Raw genomic sequence first — 24,050 nt, forward strand, 5'->3', positions numbered from 1 at the left:
ACACAGGGAGCTGTTGGTATTGCAGAAATGTCATGGTGTTCAGGTTTTAGAAAGATGTGAAAAATAAACTCCTAATAAGTCAAACATACAAATAAAACCAAGGAAACTAAGTGGGATGTAGATTGTAAATGAACACCATGCAGTAAGTCAGTTTACATGTCAGAGTAAGAGTAAACAGCAACTTCATTCATTCATTCATTCATTCATCTTCTATACCCGCTTATTCCTGTTAAGGGTCTCGGGGTCTGCTGGAGCCTATCCCAGCTGTCATCGGGCGAGAGGCGGGGTACACCCTGGACAGGTCACCGGTCTATCGCAGGGCTAACACAGAGAGACAGACAACCATTCACACTCACATTCACACCTACGGCCAATTTAGAATCACCAATGAACCTAACTAGCATGTCTTTGGACGATGGGAGGAAGCCGGAGTACCCGGAGAGAACCCACGCAGACACAGGGAGAACATGCAAACTAGTAACTTACTTAAATACAGTTATTAAAAATACACTAAAGGTTGTCAGTCTCCATTAGTTTATACCTACATATGTTGTATTTCAGTGCCCTAAGGTGCAAGAGAATGGGAGGCTTAAGGCTGTTGTCTTTTTATGCATTTCATTTATTGATTGTCACTGACATGACACTGATGGGCTGGTATGCTGTGGCACGCTGACACCTGTTAGACTACTACTCCATAATCAGCAAAGAACCAATCAAAAATGTTGCCGTCCCAATTCCTCTCTTGTCCCTCCCACACTGCTGTAAACAGTAAAGAGTTGCTTAACTAAGTTATGAAAACTGTGTCACACGGGGCTGGTCTCAGTGAGGGGCTCCTAGTTTGTTTTCTATTTTGAAGCATGTGACGTTTGACCCTAGTATGTTGTGTAACACTATAGCATCGCCATCCAAAGCCCTCGGTTGTAGTGGAGTAAACAACCGGTTGACTCAGTACAGAAGGGAACCGGATAATTGGAAAGATGATAAGCTTAGAGATTTGGTTTTAAGCCTTCATCAGTCTCACACTTGATCGGAACGTCGGAGAAGATGTTCAACGGGGTCAAGGAGTGGAACCTCTCTTTCGCAGGCTGTGGATTCAGGAGTATTTACTACGTGGGAGCTCTGAGCTGTATCCTGGAGCGGGTCCCACAGCTGGTTCATGGTGCTTCGAAAATCTGTGGAGCTTCATCTGGTTGTCTTGTGGCTGCAGCTCTGAGTGTGGGGATTCCTATTGGTGAGTCACGCTGGCTTCATATTGCAGAAATTAAGACTTTTTAATAATTACGTTTTTAGGTTGATTCCCCTGCGATAATAAAATCAGTGTTGTCTACCTCTCATGTATTGCTGAAATAAGAAAATCCTGAAACTGAAATAATTTCAAAATATTCTTAGCCATTTATTGAAATTACAGTTCTTGACAATGATTATAATATAATATGTAAATCAGTTTATTTGATCAGGTGTTTTTCTGTAGCAAATGAGGAACTTGGTTATTCATAGAGGTCAGGGATATGTTATCTCAAAACAAGAGCCGTGAATGATAGTGTGAGTAAACAATGTACTTGACAGGTTCACTGACGCACACACACACAGCTCACGCAATAGTGAGGAGCAAATTCCATAGGTCATGTAGTATTCAGAGGCAAGGCAATGAATGGGAGTAAAACACTGAAGCATAACAGTGATAATCGAACAACACTAAAAGACATTATGATCGATGTATTTTTTGTGTGTCTGTTTTTCAGGTACTTGGGTAATAAGATAAGATAAGATAAGATAAGATAAGACATGTTTATTAATCCCATGTATGGGAAATTTCCTTGTCACAGTAGCACAGAATTTGGCAAATATATATACAGAATTAATTAATGTTACAAACTTAAAAGCTTTGTTTTAGATGTACCATGACCTGGTTGACTTCTTCACACACCCTGATTTTCTGCATTTTACTCCTCAGAAGAGTTTTGTGTTGATGTTTTGACTACGGCGAAAGAGGCCAGAAAACACACTCTGGGAGTTTTCCACCCGACCTTCAGTCTGCTGCGGACCGCGCGGAACTTCCTGCTGGTCAAGCTTCCAGAAGATGCCCACCTCAGAGCCTCCGGAAAGCTGTGTGTGTCCCTCACCAGACTGGTTGATGGGAAGAACGTTTTGGTGTCGGAGTTTGAAAGCAGAGAGGAGCTCATCCAGGTATACATCACATTCCTGATTACTTCACATCATCTGCTCTGATGTTCAGTAGAATGCCAGGAGCTGAAGCTCCAGTTTCTCAATTCTAATGATTTGACTTGATTTTTGTACCTTCGCAGGTTCTCATGTGCAGCTGCTTCTTCCCTGTTTACTGTGGTTTCATCCCACCTTCATACCGTGGAGTGGTGAGTAGATGACCTGGACATTTTTAAGTTTAAATTATACGAAAAAAAAAAAAAATGGTGAGACAATAATAAGATTTCACTGACCTTTTTGTTTTTCATTGCCTTATCATTTGAAATGTTCCTATAAATCCTATAAATACCTCTCAGTTCTACATGGATGGAGCTCTGAGCAACAACATGCCCCTGTTCGAGGAGAGGAACACCATCACCATGGCCCCGTTCTCTGGCGAGAGCGACATCTGCCCCAGAGAAGGCACATTCAACTTCTTTGACTTCCACTTCGGCAACGTCAGCATTCAGGTCAACACTGGCAATGTGCATCGTGTTTGTACGTCCTTCCTTCCACCTACACTCGAGGTCGGTGCCTTTCCAGATCCCTCGGAAATCGACCCTAACTGAGAGCAGTTGTGGTTAGGCTTATCCACCATTTTTTTCATTGTTTTGGCAGAAGCTGGCTGAAATCTGCCACAACGGCTACATGGACGCTCTTTGTTTCCTGAAAGAAAGTGGTAAACTCTTCCATCTTCACCATCTGCTGGTTTGCGTCAGTCAGTATCAACCAAAACCAGTTGTCAATCATCTGTCTGTTTCAGATCTGCTCAGAGCACAGTATATTCCCCACAGTGTCGTGGTGGAGGCGGGTGGAGCCAAAGCTCCTTGTTGTGAGCTGGTGAAGGAAGTGTGTCAAACAGAAGACTGTAGGATACAGAAGAGGATGCTCAACGGACAAGACCCTCATCAGGAAGACCACCTGTGGCTGGACCACAGAATCATAGAGAACCTCCCGGTGGCCATCAAGAAAGGTAAGGAGGGACTGGATCATCAGTTGGTCACTGGTTTGCAAAATAAATAATAACGTCTGATGTGAGATTGGGTTTAACCGGAAGCAAACCTGTTCTTGGAGAAATATTTGCTCAAATGGGCAGAAGCAGGGATTCATAATCTCTACAGCATGTGTGTGTGTGTGTTAGTGTTGTGTGAGGCATGCCGGGACGGTCATGATGATGGCAGTTGGTCATCTCAGTACACGGACTTCCCCCTAGTGAAACTGGTTATGTACTTGCTGACCCTCCTCATCCTGCCCGTGGAGGTGACCTTCTCACTCATCAAAAGGTAAAGTGGTTTGATCGTGTAAAAAGGAGAAAAGGAATGGTGCGGGGGAATCCCACACTTTCTCGGATTTGAACGAACTACAGTTAACGGCATCACTTTAGTAATAATAATAATAATTGGTGTTTTATTGTGACAGCATGATATCATCAGGCTTTGCGGCCATGTGCAGACTGCTGGTGTCGTCTGAAGATTTCTGCAAGCAGACAGAGAACATCAGAGGCGATAATCACTCCACCGGGTATGTTTTTGAACTCTGACTTTACCAAATCTTAATTTAAATTTAATCTGTTACTGTCTTAATTAGTGATTTTTTTTACACACACAATGCATTCTGGTACATACAGTATTTGCTGTTGTTAAACTAATACAAGCCACTAAGGTTGTAAGATCACAGCTTCTTTATCCGAGATTTGTGTTCAGCTCATCCTCCAGAGTATCTCCAGAGCAGATCTGCAGCATCAGGTCTTCTGATACGTGCCTCGGTGGCCAGTCAGCAGGAGACAGAGACATTCCCATTTTGACCCCAAGAACAACCTTGAACTTCAACAAACATCTCCACCGGGACGGCAACGGCAACCTGCACCCTCTCTGCTTCATCTCTACCGACACAGATTCACGTGCACATGGCGAGGTGACGTTTAACACTGAAGTAAAGGAACACACCATCAACCATGAGCGGGGCAGAAAGAAGACTGTTTAGAGCTGCAAATAACAATTAGAGTTTGAGCACTTAAGTTGCACCACTCAGCAATAAACTCAGTTAAATTTATATATATTATCTGTTTGCATCTGTTTAGGAAGAGTTACCAAGAAAACTGAAAAGTTGGTGTCAAGGATTTTATTGCTACGTCTTTATCTCTGCTGTAAGAAATCCGGTTTGAGGCCTTTTTCTAGCATCAGTTGACAAAATATTGTATGCATTGTGCCACAGTAGCATAATAAGTTCAGAATTTCAGGGCACTGTCAAGCCATGCTGCCGGAGAGCTCTTATGTGTCCAGGATGACTTTTCACCTCTGAGAATAAGAAGCGAATTGATTCTTGAATAAGGTTTCAAAGCATGCCGACTTCAATCTGTGGCACTGTGTACTGGAGTCCCGTGACATATAACTAACTTTACCAGAAACCTGTCAATCCTTTAAAATGTACCTACCAAACAATCTGATTAAGAATATTTATTGTCTATTTAAAGAGAAGTAAAAATCAGTTTTGTGTAGATGTGTTCCTCAATTACATTGTCAAACCTTTTAATCTACCTCTGACAACATGATGTTACATTCTGTATCAATTTTTGTTGTTGAATATTGTATATTGTATATTGGACTCCAGTTTTCACTTCTGTTTCTTCTTCTTTTTTTTTTGTCATGTCTCCAGAAATAAAAATACAAACATCACTCTTAGGCTCACAAAGATTGACCAACAATGTAGAAAAAGCATCATCAGGGCATTTTAATTGACAAATGTTTCATAAAATTCCTTGTGAATGACACTTTCATAAACGTAGAAGATGAATCTAAAATTCCTAAAGCAAAAAAGAACAAAACAAACAAAATGTTTAAAATAAACCCATTTTGAGTTCTGTAACATTATATTGAAAGGCTTGTCAGAAGCTCTCTCTGACGTTCATGATGATGAGATTGTTATTCAAGTGATATCGCTTTGCATCTCATTAGTTCATAGCACCATGAATGTAAAACATTAATGCTAGCTGAGTCCTCACCGCGTGCAGAGGATCATACAGGCTCACCCTGCTCAGATACCTGGAGTTTTATCTACCGCGTGAACAGTAGACGTGAATGTTTACACTTACTGCATCACAGTGCAGTAGAGTACAGTACAAAGGCAAAAGAAACGTTTAAATACATGACCTTCTCCAAAGACAGTCAAGCATCATTGTCAAGTCCCTGATTTCACATATTTAAAAAGACTGCCTTGAAGATGATCACATGTTTACAAGACCACAAAAAAAAAAAGAAGGTGCAGAAGGAATATTCTGCAAAAGTTCTAAAAAGTCCATCTACATGTTTATATTCCACTCAGACACTATTAAAAATAAAAAACAGTTCTAAAACCTGACAAACAGAGGTAAATGGATGTGCTGGCTGAAGTCTCTGCCCATCAACGCAGAGACACTGGAGCCCTCTTCATCATATGCTGCTGTCTTTTGGTCCGCCGCTTATGTCTGGAATCTGATCTGCAAAGGACTGGGTCATCCACTGTCCGTCTGGGAGCTGGCCTTCTGCTGTCTGCGACGTGCTCGCCTCCTGCACTCCTTCTGAAGACAAAGGACACGCAAACAGAAGCACTATTAATATATCGATTTTCTTGTACAAATAATTGTAGCAGTTTTAGCACCAGTTGAATGTACATGAACGTCTTTATGTTATTATTCCACTTGAGAAGTTATTTCAGCTATCAGTAAGAGTTTAGCAGGACCTGAGATCTTCATTGCATTTCATTATTTTCCATTTCTCTCTGTTTGTAATGCTTGTACTCAAGTCAGGCTTGGCCTCAGTTTCAGCAGTGTTTGTGGTTACCTGTGTTTTCAGGAGTTGAAAATGTACAGTGACCGTTGGTCTGGCTTTCAGCTTGGCCTCCAGCTTGGCCTCCTTCAGGACCTCTTGCAACATATTCTCCACCATAGGCATCTTCATAACCAGGATCATACTGCTCTTCCTTTATCGCCATCCTCTTAGCATCCTCTGTTGACGTAAAAGTGGAAAATTAAATGAAATGCCAAACATGACATGACCTGGATTTACTTCCCAAACTAATGACAAGGTTTTAATATCAGAAGCGCCTGTAAGTATATATTTTTAAAAAAACAACACGTTATTGACGACTTTTAAGTGAGTAAAATGGGTAAGACTGCATAACATTAATTTAAACAAAGCTCATTCAGCCGTGGCCCCGCTTACCCTTGGCCAACTTCAGGTCAAACGAGTAGTCAATCTCTTCAATCTCAGTGCTCTGTCGGACGCCCTTCAGCTGATCTCTGAGCTCCCTCAGTTTGATGTAGAAGTGGACTTTGTCCTGAGCACGAGGGAACTGAGCACAGCGAGCGCTGGACGAAGGCATCAGATACAGAGCCTGTAAAGAGGAAGTGACTGGTCAATTCTTTAACGGCAGTATCTGCGGCTGTTTTAGACAATTCCTGTTCTCTCAGAAACGGCTGTGGTCTTACTTTTGTTTTTTTACCAATAAGCTGAATAAATATTTTCAATATGCTTTCCATGGATACAATGTAGCATGGCCTTCACATTCAGTTTGTGGTCAGTCAATCCTTACTTGATGTAAGTTTGTATGTAGGAACATGTCCAAAATAAAACCAGAGTCCGTGCTGACATGTTAACTATTGCTAATGACCAGACTGTACATTGTATTCTCAGACACTGACATTGCCAATACATTAGGAAGAGCAATATCATGAATCCGGATGAAAAAGCATCGATGCAGCGGGCATAAAAAGTGTGAATACCCCTGTTAACTGAAGGATTATGTGACGTGAATGAGGGTGAATCATATCAGAACATTTTTCCCCTTTATTTTAAAAAGGACAATGCATGCAATGCCACTGTAAACCAACGTGACACATTCCAGAGAAAAGTGAACACCCGTTTAGAATCGGTAATGTGACTGTGTTCAGAATCCAATTCTTAGTCTTCACCTGAAGCAGCTTTGATTGTCTACAAACAAATCTCAGGCATTCTTGTAGAACTTTCTGGCATCTTTTCGTTGGAATGCTACATGAGAGCCACAGGCCACAAAGCTCACAAACCATCAACAGCATCTCATTGTTTAAGGATATTGCTCAGGTGACATTATCAAGAACAGGACGCCGCACCAAAGCTGATGAGAAGACAAAGAGAACACTGGTCTGGCAACCTATCAAGAAGACAACAACAACAACAGTGAAGGAGCTGCAGATCTTTCGGGTGAGTACCAGTTGCTTCTGACGTGTGTCAACTGATCTCCCTATTCTTCATCTGTCTGGACTGTGGGGCAGGGCGGCAAGACAGAAGCCTATTCTGGTTGAAAACACATCCAAGCAAGGCTAAACTTCGCGGAAAAACTAAACAGCGCCCAGCAAAATAACCACCACACCCACAGTAAAGCAGGGTGGTCACAGCAACGAGCTTAGGGGTGGCTTTTCTTTAGCTAGAACTCTGGGTTTAGTGAAGCTGGGTGGAAGCACGAACAGCTTCACAGCAGCAAATCAACCAAAGAATGGCTTCGGCAATAAAGGGTTAATGTTTTTTGAACATGCATGAAGCCTTTCAAAAAAATCTGTGGAGAGACTTGAGGAGGACATGGACAGGAGAGGCCCTCATTGTTTCACAGCTGTTTTGATATGATTTATGTCTTTTTTTTTTTTTTTTACAGAAACCTGTTTCAAAAAAATTGTATAGACTTTACATATCTGTAGTATCTAATTAATGCTTTAAAATGAGCAGATTTGAGTTCTCACCACGTCACAGTCGGGGATTTTGTGTGGCTGCAAACCAAAATCAAGTTTTTGTGGCTTTTTACCAAACAGCTCTCTGCAGAACATTTCATAGATGCCTGAGGAAAAAAAAAACAGAAAGGTACAGCTTTATTTCACAGAAGCAGTTTTGTTGTAACTGTTGCTCGTTAGTAGACGATGGCTTACATTTTCCATTGAATACAGCAATAAGAGGCTTGTACTTCTTCAGCTTCTCTACAAGAATTTTGCCTCCTTCACGTAACTCTTTACTGGTGAGAACAAAACAGAACAAATAGTGTTACATAATGGTATTTCAGCAAAAACCTTGTTGCAAACAAACATGAAATCTACGCTCAGTCATTCTGTTTTTTCCCCACTACTTCAGCCCAGCCCAATGACGCATCGTTTAATTTCCCAGGAGTCTATAATACAATACCTGCTGAGGTCTTTGCTCCCTGGTGTAGCCCGTTCCACCATGTTGGTGAAGCCCATTTTGTACTTTCCAGGAAGGGAGCTGTCATGCATGTGGTTCAGTTGCTCCTCAGTAAATCCAGACAGAAACAAGCATTTCCCTGAAATCAAGATATAAGCTGGTCATACAGCTACAATAACAAATACAGATGTATATTTTTAAGGTTAATGCCATGGCCTTATGCTAATTTAGTGACATGAAAGGAGCACGGTAGGACTTCATTCTACAAAATGAACTGCATGTGTTCATACACCTTATATCACCTCATTTCACAAAAAGTCTCAAACAGGCGTTACATATGTAGCGCGGGGTCATGTGTAAGCCCTTGCGATATACTCTTATGAATTTACAGAAAAACCTATCAACAATCAAATGTACACTGAGCTGCCAGTTTATTAAGTACATCTGACCAGAATTAATATCACTCCCAAGTCCTGCAATAAACCCTACCTTCATTAAGGCTCTAATGCTCAGTTCATGTTGCACCACAACTACATCCTCCATAATGATCATACAACTGACTGGGAGCTGGCTAGAGGTACACATAACCTTCATAAAGTTATAGCAGGATTTGTTGCAAATCAGCTGTATTATACTGTAGTAGTTTTAGTGAGACATCACTTAAAAATCATTAGAATAATTATACTTTTAACAGCACATGAACCATATTGTACAATTACACAAAGCAAAATTACTGTACTTAAGCATAACAACTTACAAAAATGATTTCCAGGACCTGGAAACCATCGTCCAATGAAAGCTGCCATCAACCCAGGATTGATACCAATCTGAAAGCAAATGTTTGTTGAAGTCATTCCTAATATCACAGCGTCTGGCTTCACTGTTAAACAGCTTAAAAAGTAATCTTACAATGACATAGTCCAGGTTGTAGTCTAGCAGGTCTGGTAGAGTCTTTTTCATGACTTCCTCCTCTGACATTCCTTTGAAGCGGTCCACTTTCCTCCTCACTTTCTTGAAGCTCTCATCAATCTTCTCCTGTTTGCCGTCAGCCTGAGCCTCTGCACCCTTCTTGGGCTTCGGTCCTGGTTTTGCTTTAGGGGCATTTGGGTCTTTTGCAGGCTTTGGTGCCTTCGGCGCCTTCGGCGCCTTTGGTGGCTTTGGTGCCTTTGGCGCCTTTGGTGGTTTGGGTGCCTGTGGTTCCTTAGGTTGAGCTGCTCTGCCTCTCTTTTTAGCTGGGGCTACAAAGAGAAATAAGAAGTGTTTTAACCTTCACTGGGCAGAGTCACTGGCAGCTTTGTTTAATTGCTGTGATGGCAGACTCTTTTTGTTATACTGCCTTAATATCATTCAAATGAATTCCATTTTTCAGACTTTTGTGCAGTCCACAAAATAATTTCACTATGCTAAATATATACTTTGTAGCAAGAATGCCAGTGTCATGCAGTATTACAATATTTGTATTAGCTGTTATTATTCTGGCATAACTGTGCAGACTACTGACACTGAATTAACACTTCACGACAAGTCATCTGGCTCATAACCCAGAACTAGTGGATTTTTTTTATACAGTTAGTATGTGTCATTCAGAAGGCATCACAGTACGTTTTGCCAAGTTGGTCGGCTCCATCTGATCCATCTCGTGTTCTGGATTAGCCACGTGCGCCATGGCTGCCTCTCCAGGCTGATTCTCTGGGTAGTGAAACTGATGGTTTGGGTCGAAGCTTGAATATTGGGCCTGGAGAGCCTGAAACTGCCGGGCAGACTGAACCCTGGGGTGAAAAAAATATTTAAAGACAGATCATGGGTAAGAACGAATACAGCAATAAAACTGGCAGCGGCTTGTACTGTGAGGTTAATGCTTCGTTAGTGGGCTACGCAAACAATGTTACTTTTTGTTTTACTATTTACTATATTTGAATGAGTGGTGATGCATAATTTAGTAATAAATTAATAAAAGCAACTGATGCGCTTTCTCCTATAATTGATAAGAATCTATTAGTAATTGTGAAGCTTCAATTAGAAGAACCCAATTATTAGGTCCACTAGTTTGCTTTAAAGCATTTGAGAGAGCTGTGACTAGTGTTTACAGTAAATATGGGAAACAAAATAAGTCTTTGGTATAACACAATATAACTCAACATCCTCCAAGCCTACAGCCATAAAATAATCCTATATTTGAATCGACACCTCTTTAACAGTATGTCAACAGAGTACATGGATGCACATGCTTTCATTTAATTTCATCACACTTTGCCATTCAGAGTTCTGGGGATCTGATGTGACTCATGTCTGGCAACACTATGGTGAGGAGGAACACTCACCACTGATGAAGATACTCCGGGGAGACAACAGGCAGTGATCCATTCAGCTTTTCTTCCATCTTATGGGTGGTTTGACTTTATCAAATAAATCAATATGCATGTTGAGGAAACTGTGTGATGTACATGTGCTCTAGCATTTAAGAGTCTGGCAGTGTATGAAACTGAATGCATGTGCCAGCGCATTGAAGATGCAACAAAACATGAAGATAACATAAACAATACAAACAAAGGACAACTTGGATGACAATGACACACTAACAGCGTAGTTCATTTACTATGTGCTGATTCAATTTTGGTAAAGTACAACCATAATACTTTTCTGAGACTACATTAATATTAATGAACCTGCCAAAATGTTTCTCTCTTCTGCCACGGCTATGCTAACTAGCAAGCTAACACGGATAAAAACTGTTACTACTATTCTTAATTTTAACTCACTCCTAGCAGACTGAAGTACGAATTTAGGATCATCTTATTTCAAACAGACGTTTCGTATTCAAGGCGATAACATGATTTCCATTTTTTTAAACATTTGTTCACAACCAGTGCCACAAGTACAGCTAATGTTAGCCAACAGCTAGCTGCTAAGCTAACTTAGCATGGATGAATGGTTTCGCATCCACTGAGATTTCTCTCAAACAAACTGCTCCCAATTTACAGCAGTTTTTAACCTCAAACTTACCTTTAGTGGGTAAGAGTAAAACGTGTTCCTTCTGCGAATATAACTGTTATTTTTCCATCTACGCCGCACTTCTATTCACAACATTAGCGTGCTACAGAGGCAACAAAGACATGACAACCCTGCCGGTCAACTTTGACACCGGAAGAGCTCAAGTCTAAGTGTAGGGGGATTAAGAAAACCATCTTTGACTGTAACTAAGAAGAATTACTCCAGAAACATATAATCAGACACAGAATATATTTCTGAATAAATGAAAAAGACGGAGTTTAAAGATTATGTTTATAGCCTAAAATGCGCCAGGAAACTGCAAACAGATAAAACGGTACGCACCTATTTTAGCATTGGTACGAGCTGCTCGACTTTTAAACTCAGTGAGGTTGTTTTCTATTGGCTGATTGTTGGGTTTAAAGGGTTGAGTTTGTAGTGTACTGGCAGTTTTTCAGTTTTTAATTTGATTAGTGACTACAAGAATAAGAATAAGAGGGGATTACAAGTTTAGTTTTACAGATAATAATAATACAAATCTTTTTTGTGTGTGTGATTTTTAACAGAATTAACCAAAATAGAAATAATAAAGAGTAAAAGTAATAATAAAATAATAAGTCGGTTAAATGTTTCAACACTGTGTTGCAGAATCCTACACAGGGTTCAACATGGGTCAGTTTTATTGATCGTGTTTCTTCTTTCATTACTAAGTCCATGTTAGAAACAGGAGGTTGCACAAAGTCAGTCAATAACAACACTATTGCTCTTTTGCTTCTGATCAGAAAATAGGGTAAATATAACTAAACTGTGAACCCGTCACTTATGAAAAATATCCGAGTCCGGTCCAGTATATTCAGTGGTATAACCCAGCGCAGAGCAGAAATATGCAACACCCACAACCTCCTGTTATTACTATTTTGATTCACGAAATTGTGGTTTTCTGTAGTAACCAAACAGATGAACAGAAAAAAAAAAAAGCAGTTGATAAGAAATAGAACCATCCAACTAACAAATCAATCATTCATTATAAAACTTGACTTCCCACTTGTGAAGAAGCATCAGCCATTCTTTCAGAGTGCTCGTGTGTCCATGCGTCCTTTCTTACGTTATTCCAGCTTCACATGAACGACTCAAACAATGAGACAGTAAACATGTCAGCTTTAGAAGAGATTTAATAACTCTGCTCTTACAGATTAGAAATTCCAGAGTACCATTATTATCTATTTATACAGCCCATAAATCATAAAATACCATTCTATCAAAATACAAAATAAGTCACTGGAAACACGTATCATACAAAATGCAATAAATACATTGTGATAAAAATAACACCAAGAAAACATGCACAGTCCGAGTGGTAGAAAACGTGGGCCCTTTCTCTCTTGTGCGTGACATTGTGATGCTCCAGGAACAGCGCGGCCTCTCTTCTGTCGTGGAGTCAGTTTTTCCCCTCACTGGTGTATTGTGCTACTGGTTCAGCTGATATTTGGTATCTTTTGAGCAAACATGCCCAGCTGTGGTGGTTCCACGTGATGTTGTCTGCTGACCGGCCTACAATGTCCTTTTCTGCAAGAGACCACAATGAAGATTATTATTAGTACACTGGTATAGATCAACCATAACATATTTTAAAGTTTCTCATGCGTTCAATTTATGTCTGTATTATATATAAAAAAATCAAATCAGACTTTTAACTCACTTTAGATAGAACAGTGGTTTGGAGACATTTTTTACAGCTGAAACAACAGACTGTCCAATTTCATTTAATTAAACTGAAACACAGTATAGCTACCTGAGTGCTACAGCAGATAGGCCTGTTCTTTCCTCTCCTCACTCTGTTTTAATTGGAGGAGTTGCTGCTTTGCCTTGCGCCGTCCCACTACAGCTTTCATACTCCGGATCCACCTGCTCTTCTTTGATTGACATCCTCTTAGCATCCTCTGCAAAAAAAAAAACAGCAGCAGTGAGTTCATGACATGTGTATCCTTTTGTTCGACAGAGCCACAAAAAGAAAAGCCGACCAGCGCCTGGCGTGTCAGCTGTACTGTTATTTACCTTTAGCGAGCTGCAGGTCGAAGGAGTACTGCGTCTCTAGCACCTCGTGTGAAGGTAACACACCTTTCATCTGGTCTCGCAGTTCCTTCAGCTTGATGTAGAAATGCACCTTATCTTGCGCACGGGGAAACTGGGCACAGCGGGGGCTGGAAGATGGCATTAAGTAGCACACCTAAGAAAAAGGAAATATCCTGTAAGGATGTTTGTAGTAGGATGGAGTATATTTCAAGAATAACACAGCTTCTGTCTTCACATACTGTTTCGGTTTCTGGGATTTTGTAGGGCTGCAGACCAAACTCGAGATTCTTGGCCTTCACGCCGAAGGTTTCTTTGCAGAAGATCTCGTAAATACCTGCAAAATGCACAGGAATGTTACTGCCAAACGTATGCTGCGTTTTTATCAATGAACATTTCAGACAGAAATCCAGTGGTTTTGGCGTTTGAAGGGATTACTTTACCTTTTCCATTAAAAGCTGCTATTAATGGCTTGTATTTCTGTAGCTTGTCAAGTAATTGTCGTCCCCCTTCACGAATCTCCTTACTGGTACGAAAAAAGGATTTCACAAAAAAGTTAAAAGCAGACAAATCTTTTTTTCATGTGATGCACTAAATGATAATAGGTCTGGAGTGCAGTCATAGGCTAGGGCCACACTTATGTGTTTCCTTTCTGACACAAACATTTTCCACATTTATTTAGCATCCATGCTGTTCTTTAGGACTCAAGAAAATGAGAAACCGTTTGACCTTACTTTAGCTTAAGTCGTGTTGGACTTTTGGAGACAATGACACAGACACACGTTTGCTTCCTGGCTGGTTTTATCAGTTCAGTCTCTACGTGCCATTCACTGACTTCCCCCTCCTGCTATCATGTGGATCTTTTTGGGAACCATTACCAGGAGTTTATTTAATGGATATATATAAATAATCACAGGGGTTTGGGCCCTCATTGTCTGTGCTAGCAGATCAAATCAATTCTGCATTTTATCATGCGACTGCCTACTGTACAGGCACAGGAACCGAGCTAATATTCAGGTTATTTGCAACAATTCGATGTGCGTTAGCATGTTTTTTGGTGAGGCTTGGAACAGCCATTGATTGGTGGGATGACTGCGGCAATATCAGCCCTGATCAGCCACAGTGACAGCTACGTGTTTTCAGGAGTGTTAGCATGGACATAAATCCTTCCAGAAACCAAAGACTCTCAAAGACCGAGATGTTAGTGTGACCCTAGTCTACTGTGGCTTCAGTTTGCAAATTAAAACAACTAGATCAGGGGTCACCAACCTGCGCCGCTTTGCAGTTGCCACAGTAGCCCCACAAACGAGACATACAGATTTTTCTTTTACCGTTGTAAAAAAATAACTCATTGTGAAAATGGCATGTTTTCTTTCTTTTGGAGATAATCCCACATCGAGCTAGCAATGGTTTGGGTCGGCTTTTAGCAGTGATGGACAGATCAGTAACAGCCCTGTGGTCATATATGGCACCTAAACACCATGGAGTTAAATTTGTTTAAAACAGAATGGATTGTTTGTAGGACTAGCCAGCTGTGTGAAGAGGTATTTTTTTCCCACTGTATCAGTTAAAACATGCCCCATAATTAAATTCTGTCTAAGTCTGCTTTTTTTTTACTTCATACAGTACATTGAGTGTTGCTGTTTTGTTTTACCTGGAGAGGTCCTTGCTGCCGGGTGTGGTCCTTTCCACCATGTTGGTGAAGCCGATGCTGTATTGCTCTGGCAGGGTCTGGTCATGCATGTAGTTGAGCTGTTGGTCAGTTAGACCAGACAAAAACAGACATTTCCCTGCACACAAAACAAGAGGTGAAGATTACACTTTCCTCTGGGTTAAGACTCTTTTCAGTCATTGTAGTTGCACTGACTCTACAGGACCATGTCAGCACAGACAGCAGCAGTGTAAAAACTAGCGCCGGTATCAGACTGTGTATGTTTGGCTGCCTAACCACGAACAACAAACACTAAATAAAACATAAAGACTAATATCATACATGCAAAAGATGTTATAAATCACAGAAAAAATGTAATATTTCTGTAGATTTCAATGATTCCTGGCTCTTATTCTGAAAAGCAGTCTCTCAATGGTAATATTCTTGTTTGTACTGTGTCAGGTGTACTGTGCAACCTGTTGTTTGCCTGTTCCACTGATTCTACATGATATGTACACAGATATGTACAATATTGAAGCCAAAGACATAATTTTTATGGCAGAACCAACACATCAGACTGAAAGTTACAACGTTATATCACACATTAGTAATGATGGAGCCACACTGGGCCCAACAGGGGAGAAGTAATGAAAAGACAGTGCTGGTAATTATTCCCTGTAGTCAGTAATGAAATTGAATTTCAACATACAGAAATGATTTCCTGGGTTTGGGTAATGGTGTCCTTTGTAGGCTGACAATAGTCCTGGGTTAATTCCAATCTGAGGAGAAACAGAGCGGTTACCGTGGCAACAGACGTAAAAACTGCAACAATATTACAAATGAAAAAAAAAGTGACTGAGAACAATATAAACATTCTTAACATATTCCCAGTAAATAACTCACTATCAGTATGTCAAGATTGTACGTTATAACATCTGGCAGAGTTTTGGCCATGACTTCGGCCACCGACATGCCGTTGAAGCGGTTGAGAGCCCTCTTGGCTTTTTTGGCAGCCTCGATCTCGTCCTCCTCCTCCTGTGCGTCGCCGTCTTCAGCCTGCTGTTTAGGAGGCCGGCCTCGCTTCTTCTTCACTGGTGTCACGGCTGCGACCACCGAACAAAGAACTATTAGGAAACTCCTAAATGTACTACACTAAACTAGTAGATCCTGAGCGGAACTGTTCACCCCAAACATCAAATAAACATCAGACAATATACTCTGGCCTGAAGTGATATTTATCCATCAAGCTGGTTTTAATGTAATTATTTTGAAGACATCAGCCTGCTCTCAAACAGAATGGAACCACATAACACTCTTCTTCTAGTGCTCAATGGAAAACAAAGAACTTTTTTTTTTGAAAACCTCAACAGCAATATCTCTTTCCAGAAATCAACCATAGTACTGTTAAGAGATGCTTATTTGATTTTGAGGTGAACTGTCCCTTTAAATACGGTTTATGTGTCTTATACCATCTTGAGGTGAATCACTCTGACTGATTAACTCCTCCATTACCTTTAGGGGGGCCAGGGGGCTGAAGCTGGTGATGAACACTCGGCTCCAGCTGCTGTGTTGTATGTTGATGCTGCGGGTGGTGCAGGACTGGAGGATACTGCTGTTGCTGCTGCTGCTGCGGCTGCTGTTCCCTGGCATTCTGCTGCCAGCTTTGCTCCTGGTAGTGATTTGGGAACTGAGGGTAGTTCTGGTAAAAAGGCTCCTGGTAAACAGGCGGATCTCTGTGGACAGACAGCTCCGTCATGACGGGCTCATCTGCGGGACCTTCTGTGTAATGGCCCATGTTGTGATATGACATCACATGCTGCGCCTCGGGGTGCTGCTGACTGGACTGGTACCTGATAAAGCGAAGAAAGAATAAACAAAGAAGGTGAGCAGAAGAAGGGCCCAGACACGAGGAGAAATGACGTTCAGTGAGGTGTGTGAGGAAGCGAGGTGAGAGAAAATTACAGTCACACAAGGCACAATCCTGACAAACATACATGCACTGGTACACAACGGTTCACATTCTCTGCATTTCGTTTACTGCTTTTTAAGCAACTCTGGCACCCAAATGATTGTCTTTTTTTTTTTTTTTTGGTTTTCTATTTGAGCGTACACTCACTTGTTTCACCCACAAATATTCACTTTGAAACTTAGTCGACCAGAATGGAATGAAGGTATAGAAACATTTAACAGGACTTTGTGACTGTGCAGATACAATGATGCGAAGTCAAGCATGTGAACGGTTTATTTTACGGCTGCAACCATTCATTCAATCTGACTGAAAGCTACTGCAGGTGCTTTAATAAGGCCTGTAGCAAATAATGGTGTAATAATTGCTGGATAATGTACTGACATGAATACTTTAGTATTTCATTTAAATGTCAAACAATCTCTATGGTAAATATAATGAACTATGATAACCACGTTGTGTAATTACCAAATGTTGATGGCCCATAACTTCATCATAACTAATTGATGATCCTGTATTCCACATTAAGAAAAAATAAAAACATCGCATTCTATTTTGACAATTTATTTACAATCCATCATATTTACACTATCACTTGCTACAATGTTGAATATACAGAGGGTAATGTCATGTGTCAGATGGTTATATTTTTCCTCCATCATGCATGAAAATGAAGAGATAACATGAGAAGTTCCCGAGACCTCCTGCCACCTCCAGCACCAACTCACCACTGCTGAAAATAATCCGTGGGAACCGTCAGTGATGTAAACTGCTTTTCCTCCATCTTAACTGTTGACTTATTTCAGTGCATTAACATTCATTCTGTTGCCAGATACATTAATACAAGCCGTAGCACATACAGCACACTGCTGGCACAAAGACGGATGGACGCTGCTACAGGAACGGTTAGCTAACAGTGAGCTAACAACATTACAGAGTCCTACGGCTGTCTTGATAAACCAAACGAGCGCTATATTAACAAAAAACAAGTGGAAATGAACAAAGTAACATACCTGTCATACATTTTTTCTTTAGTTTTCAAATAAGGAAACGAGCGGGGGGGTTGGGAAACCTCCCAAAACAAAGACCTTTTAAACGCTCAACATTTCGTTTTGATCGGGTTAACTGAAAGCTTACCGCCATCTTGTGGTCACCAGGTGTACTGCATAAAACAGACTCGTACATTTTTAACATTTTTAAATCAAGTGACTGTAACATTAAATATACGATTGATATGTAATCAACAGAATAGTCCCGACCACTTAACACATGTAACTCTTACAAATACACAAAGGTTGTGGTCGTACACATAGACTGTGTGAGTTCTCTAACATTACCCCTAGGTGGCGAACGACGTCGTAACATAAATGCACCAACACAAATTTATTCCGTAGAAGAAAATGGAAGCCAAAGATGGTGTGTTTTAATGACGCCCATCACTCCGCAGAAACATTAGAAACACCCAAAAAATAAACAGACCGTGAAAAATCGAAATCTTAATTCTCAAGATCACATAAACAACACTTTGTGTAATTTACAAGGTTATTTCCCCGGTGTACTTGTTTCAACCATTTTTAACGACGTAAGATGAAAAAGAATATCGATGCATCAAGTATGCAGCTATTGAATTAAATATTTATGAAAAAAAAAATGCTTCTTGCGCGATCGAGGGAAGCTTCTAAATCGTTTGATACAGAGCTATTTTTTCCTTACATCTAGAAAATCTACCAATAAATGTATTAAATCTGTGGGCACAAATGCACAAGTGAGGAAGGCAAGGGAACGTCAATCTGAATGGCAGCAGTAAATAGGGGCGGAGTGAGGACTCGCTATTCTTACAAATCATCTCCGTGTTAGCTAAACAGTATGACCTGCGTGTTTTCCAGTGACCGACACTTTGTGTAACAGGATGAAAAAGGCTTCACTTCTACTTCCATTTACCTATTTGTCAGTGAAATAAACAAGGTAAGGGTTTACATGTTCGTGTCATGTCAGGCTGTATTTGATTTTGTGTTTAAAGCTTGAGTCCTACAGACTTTTAACCCTGCAGTTCTTACATCTTGGCTAATTGTTGACAGTGGCCTTCCTGTCAGTACTGTGCAGGTCACACACAGTACATGTCCAGTATGTACGCATAATGTCATACTTATAGGGGTATATATTAGCTAGAAAATCAAATTAATTGTGATTGATAATATTTATTCTAGTATTATTATTCTAATCACGAGTCGCTTAAGCAAGAATAACACTTCCATTTAGACAGAATTATTAGTAATCATATTAAACTGACCATTGAATCATGAAAGGGAACGGATCAAATATTAAAATTCAATGATGGTTATTAGTTTTGTACACTCATCTTTGTGTCCAGGTTGTGAAGATGCCAGCTGGTGTGTCTTGGCCTCGGTACATCAGGCTGTTAGGAGCCAGTGTCCTGGCCATGTTTGCAGGAGCACAGGTCGTCCACCAGTACTACCTACCTGATCTGGTGAGAGATAGAATAAACCTTTGAAACTTTCGAAAACTCAAACCAGTTGATGGTTTGAGTTTTCTGTAGTTTAAATCACTAAACAATTCTGCAAAAGGTTGGGATGCAACAATGAAGCAGCAGTGGGGTCAGTCATATTTGCTAGCACTGTATATTGTGTGTCTCATATGTCCAGTTGAGTCCAGTCAGCTTTTATTTTCTTGCAGCCCCCATAGATTTTTCAGTCTCTGCACCACAGATATGAAAGTGCTGCATTAACGGAAAGACTGTGTATAATCATTTGATGGAAATGAAAGTGATCAACCTACAGAGGACTGCATTCAAAGATACCCCGAAAATCAAAGTGACAAAATGATGCGGCAGGCGAGGCCATTTTGCTGAAATTTCATTGCAGCACCTCAAAATGGTATGCAGTAGTTTGTATGGCCTCCACATGCTTGTACCTAATGAAACGACGGATGGTGTCCTGTCCTGGGGTATCTCCTCCCAGATCTGGACCAGGGCATCACTGAGCTAATGAACGGTCTGAGGTGCAACCTGTCAGCGTCGGATGGACTGAAACATAATGTCCCAGAGTTGTCCTATTGGATTTAGGTTAAGGATTTCATCTTGATACCTAATTGCGGTCAGGGTATCTAGCCTATAGAGGTCTGTTCATCCCTCCACGGATATGCCTCCCCAGACCATCGCTGACCCACCACCAAACTGGTCATGCTGAACAATGTTACAGGCAGCATAACATTCTCCACAGCTTCTCCAGACCCTTTCATGTCATGTAATTTCATTTTTTTGAGCAGTGCATATATAAATGTTATAATTGTTGTCAATTCAATTCAATTCAAAGCACTTTATTTGTCCCCAAGGGGCAATTTAAAAGGGCGCATTGTAGTAGCTTATTTCAAAATTTCAAGGGACAAGAGACACAGTCAACAACATAAGCAGCACGCATACTGTACAATCAACCAACACATATTTCACAGGCACACTGCACAATCACACACTGCATACCACATATCATCATTCATCACGTAGTAGTAGTTCTAAAAAGTTCTAAGAGTTCTTAAAGTGCTTCAATTAAAACAAGGTGCATAAGAGGCAGTTAGAATGGTTAACCCAACTAGCATTCATGTGTCAGAATTAGCTCAAAAAACAAACTTAGAAGAAACGCTTTGATTTGTTTTTCATCTCTGATGTTTTCCATGATCAGATTTCAGTTTCAGCTCTCATCAATTGTTGGTCAGTTGTGCATGAAAAGAACATGTAGCACTACTTATCCAACTGCTTAGTGTTCCATAAATATGTTGTGTTGTGAAAAAGTCTTAATTGTAAATGTTTTTTTGAGTGGGGGCACTTTGGCATGAAGGAATACGGAGAGGTTTACTTCAATCAGTATTATCATTGCATGTGACTTTTATTAATTTATATATAAAAGTCACATGCATTACTGAAACTTTAAGTTAAAATGTCTTACATCTTCAGTGTGTGTTTAATAGTGCTTCCTATTTGTTTTTTTTTTGTTTTTCAGAGTATACCAGAAATCCCACCAAAGCCTGGCGAGCTTCGGACAGAACTGAGAGGATACAAAGTCAGAGAAGATGCTGCTGCGGCCATACAGAAGCTTAAATCACAACAAAATGCAGACTGAATTAAAACTTCCTCTGTGTGATAGTCACAACAGACAATGTCCAAATTTTACCAACACCTACGGCTTCAATTTCCCTGGGAATGGAGTTGCTTCTGGGATGTCTGGAAATGAATATTTTCTGTTTGGACAGTTCTTCTAATGGAACAAAAAGAGGCACAGAATGAAATACAACACCACTGTTGCCATTTATCCTTCCACTATAAGGAGCTTATGTGGAACGCAACCATTTTTGTCTGTTGTAAATACATAATCTTTTTTGAACGTGTTTGTGTTTTCTGAGGGAGTGAGGAAGTGATTATACACTGTATTAAACATATTAAGCAGGAGCTGATGGTTTCCATCAAGCAGAAAATAATTTTAAAATGTATTTTAAATGGACAGCTGGGATAGGCTCCAGCAGACCCCCGTGACCCTTAACAGGAATAAGCAGGTACAGAAGATGAATGAATGAATTTTAAATGAAAAATATCAAACGATAATTTTGGAAGTACTTTGCGGTGATTTATACAGAATCACACAAACATTTACCATTTTTTTGCATAAATTATGTATTAAATGGGTATTGAGTTTTACACTCTTGGATATATAAAATAAGAAAAGCCACATCAGCTTTGAGTCGAGAAGTGGTGTTTTATTTTCTGACCTTTTATTGACTTATCAATGAGGGACCTCACAAGTATAAACGAGCAAAAAACGTGAGTGCGCACGCGCACTTACCGTTGACATCGGCGTATCCTAGCAACACGCTCAACTGGGAAAGATGGCGACGCAGAGAGAAAAAGACGCCGCTGAATATCTCAAGAAACATAAAATTATCGAGATGATGGACAACCTGACCAGCATGCTCTTCTTTTACAGACCTGGTTAGAACGTATTTCGTGTCTGTTACAGAAGAAACCCTGTTATCCTGTGCTAAACAACTTTTTTGGGATAGTTAGCCTGCTAGCTCATATAAAACAGTGCCCTCACCAGTCTGAAAAGCTAATAAAATGGGCACAGCAATCTCCGTTTTTATTTCGCGGTTCAGCCGAAATTCATAGCTATTTGACTGGATCTGTGCCGGACTGCATCTGTCTGACTCTCCTCGAGATGGATATAAACTGAACAGAAAATCTGGGGAAATGGTTACACACTATCCGGATCATAAACATACAATCTGTTTATTGGGTGTGTAATGGGATAAAGCTGATGCTGTCTCTGCACAGAAATAAATCTTTAATCTGTAAATTTGTTATGTTGAAACAAAATCATTTAAAAGAGGTGTTGACAAAAACTTAAGCTATTCTTTGTGGTGCTGTATTGCACAAAACGTAATTTATAGAGTTTATTACATGACTGTACATAGCCTTAATTAGTTTTAGCTAGATCATCCCTAATAAAATGGCATTTATCTGTATAATTCTGTAAGACATAGAAAAGAGGTGTATAACCTAAGAAAATAATTATAATAAGAAAGGGTTGTAAACATACAATTAGAGGTTACAACATACATTAACGCAGCACAAACACCATACTGTTGCTGTATTTTTACTAGTTATTAACAACATCAGGTTTTATCCAGATTATATGGTTATTCTGAAATTTAATATTTTGATTGCACCAAACATCCCTGAACTATTTAATGTTTTCCCCCTTGTCATTGTTTAACACAATGATTTTGATTGTTTCATTCAGAGAATCCCAGGGAGTTTCTTATTGAACAGCTGGAGCAGCTGAAGATTTCTCAGAAAAATGGCGTGAAGGGACCAAATCTGTTCAACAACCCAAACTTGGATACAGTCCTTGGCATACTGGACCCCACAAATCAAAAATCCATCACGTTTGCTCAGTACAAGCAGGGTGAGCGCTTGACACTTTGTGTCCATCTTGGCCACAGGGACTGATACAGCATGCACTGTCAGTATAATTAATTACAATGTTATTCATTCTGGCTAATCAATGAGTTTTCTGGTATTTATTCAATCTTTATCTTGAACCAATGTCTATACTTACAATATGTCAAATGTAGAAGCTTATTTGGTAATCCATTACTATACCTTTATTTACTACATAATAATTATAATAATAATACATTTTATTTATAAGCACCTTTCAAACCACCCAAGGTCACCATACAAGTAAAACAGGGTTTAAAATACTTAACAGACATCAAAAGCATTAACAAACTACAAGTATAAGACACTAAAAGATAAGATAAAGATAAAAGATTTGGTTAAAAATAAACATAAAAAAACACATACATAGAACATTGTATAGCAAATTGTAATATCCTTACAGAAATGCTATTTTGAAAATAATGATTCTTATTATAACAGTCACAAAAGCTTTTTTTCCCTATACAGCTCTAACCACGCTGGGTATAAAAGACATTAATGAATGTCCAGAAGGTGTAAACGAAGACAGAATATCCCATGAGACCTTCAAAACAGAAGCGTAAGAGCAGCACAACAGGAAAATATTTACCAGCACTATCAAATTCGCCATATTGTGAAGTTCATTTTTGTCTCTTTTTGCTGTTTACAGGATGCAAGGTCTCCAGAGATACTCGGCAACATATGCACAACTGTGAACTTGGACGTTTCCTTCCACTCATGTTATGTTATGTTAAGGAGAAGTGTGCTTTGTAAAGCGAGTTCATTTTATATATTCATTGCTATTAAACTAAACTAAAATTTGTTGCTGGTACTTTTTGCAATTGTGAAGGATACGTTTCCCACTGCTGCTCCTATAGGGAAAGGTTTAGTCATCCAACTTGGTCAAATTGCCAGTGGAAATGTTTTATTCATTTTTTTTTTTATTTTTTTTATTAGAACCTAAACAACCAAACACAAAGAAAACAAAAAACATTACAATATTGATAT

General features: G+C 39.8%; 5 protein-coding genes across 8 annotated transcripts; 3 read left to right on the top strand and 2 right to left on the bottom strand.

Annotated features, from left to right (window-relative positions):
• Positions 1-991: 991 nt before the first annotated feature.
• LOC311496093 (patatin-like phospholipase domain-containing protein 2) lies at positions 992-4,251 on the top strand. The gene is made up of 9 exons (XM_084555838.1): positions 992-1,231; positions 1,955-2,187; positions 2,307-2,372; positions 2,520-2,729; positions 2,821-2,878; positions 2,966-3,175; positions 3,344-3,485; positions 3,622-3,723; positions 3,918-4,251. The coding sequence occupies exons 1-9, from the start codon at positions 1,045-1,047 to the stop codon at positions 4,183-4,185; spliced, it is 1,476 nt and encodes a 491-aa protein (XP_084411964.1). The 5' UTR covers positions 992-1,044; the 3' UTR covers positions 4,186-4,251.
• Positions 4,243-11,620, bottom strand: LOC311496090 (G/T mismatch-specific thymine DNA glycosylase-like). Of its 3 annotated transcripts, XM_084555832.1 has the most exons (11): positions 11,385-11,620; positions 10,703-10,777; positions 9,984-10,150; positions 9,291-9,619; positions 9,139-9,208; positions 8,385-8,520; positions 8,135-8,217; positions 7,952-8,046; positions 6,402-6,573; positions 6,021-6,185; positions 4,243-5,758 (listed from the first exon to the last, which is right to left on the bottom strand). In XM_084555832.1, the coding sequence occupies exons 2-11, from the start codon at positions 10,759-10,761 to the stop codon at positions 5,631-5,633; spliced, it is 1,404 nt and encodes a 467-aa protein (XP_084411958.1). In that variant the 5' UTR covers positions 10,762-10,777; positions 11,385-11,620; the 3' UTR covers positions 4,243-5,630. The 3 variants fall into 3 exon arrangements, with proteins under 3 accessions (XP_084411958.1, XP_084411960.1, XP_084411959.1); XM_084555834.1 differs by lacking the exon at positions 10,703-10,777; XM_084555833.1 differs by lacking the exon at positions 11,385-11,620 and having other exon boundaries at positions 10,703-11,359.
• A 40-nt stretch (positions 11,621-11,660) lies between these two features.
• On the bottom strand, positions 11,661-18,187 carry tdg.2 (thymine DNA glycosylase, tandem duplicate 2). Of its 2 annotated transcripts, none has more exons than XM_084555836.1 (10): positions 17,785-18,187; positions 16,603-16,940; positions 15,994-16,193; positions 15,800-15,869; positions 15,094-15,229; positions 13,883-13,965; positions 13,682-13,776; positions 13,425-13,596; positions 13,162-13,309; positions 11,661-12,935 (listed from the first exon to the last, which is right to left on the bottom strand). In XM_084555836.1, exons 1-9 carry the CDS (start codon positions 17,838-17,840, stop codon positions 13,200-13,202), a joined length of 1,260 nt encoding a protein of 419 aa, XP_084411962.1. In that variant the 5' UTR covers positions 17,841-18,187; the 3' UTR covers positions 11,661-12,935; positions 13,162-13,199. The 2 variants fall into 2 exon arrangements, with proteins under 2 accessions (XP_084411962.1, XP_084411963.1); XM_084555837.1 differs by having other exon boundaries at positions 11,662-12,935; positions 18,070-18,146.
• A 700-nt stretch (positions 18,188-18,887) lies between these two features.
• On the top strand, positions 18,888-21,797 carry uqcc6 (ubiquinol-cytochrome c reductase complex assembly factor 6). The gene is made up of 3 exons (XM_084555792.1): positions 18,888-19,021; positions 19,428-19,544; positions 21,070-21,797. The coding sequence occupies exons 2-3, from the start codon at positions 19,437-19,439 to the stop codon at positions 21,187-21,189; spliced, it is 228 nt and encodes a 75-aa protein (XP_084411918.1). The 5' UTR covers positions 18,888-19,021; positions 19,428-19,436; the 3' UTR covers positions 21,190-21,797.
• A 129-nt stretch (positions 21,798-21,926) lies between these two features.
• efcab10 (EF-hand calcium binding domain 10) lies at positions 21,927-23,851 on the top strand. The gene is made up of 4 exons (XM_084555791.1): positions 21,927-22,052; positions 22,864-23,028; positions 23,532-23,622; positions 23,713-23,851. The coding sequence occupies exons 1-4, from the start codon at positions 21,950-21,952 to the stop codon at positions 23,756-23,758; spliced, it is 405 nt and encodes a 134-aa protein (XP_084411917.1). The 5' UTR covers positions 21,927-21,949; the 3' UTR covers positions 23,759-23,851.
• Positions 23,852-24,050: the final 199 nt, after the last annotated feature.

The sequence above is a fragment of the Chelon labrosus genome, assembly GCF_963514085.1.
Source record: "Chelon labrosus genome assembly, chromosome: 11".
NCBI lineage: Eukaryota > Metazoa > Chordata > Actinopteri > Mugiliformes > Mugilidae > Chelon > Chelon labrosus.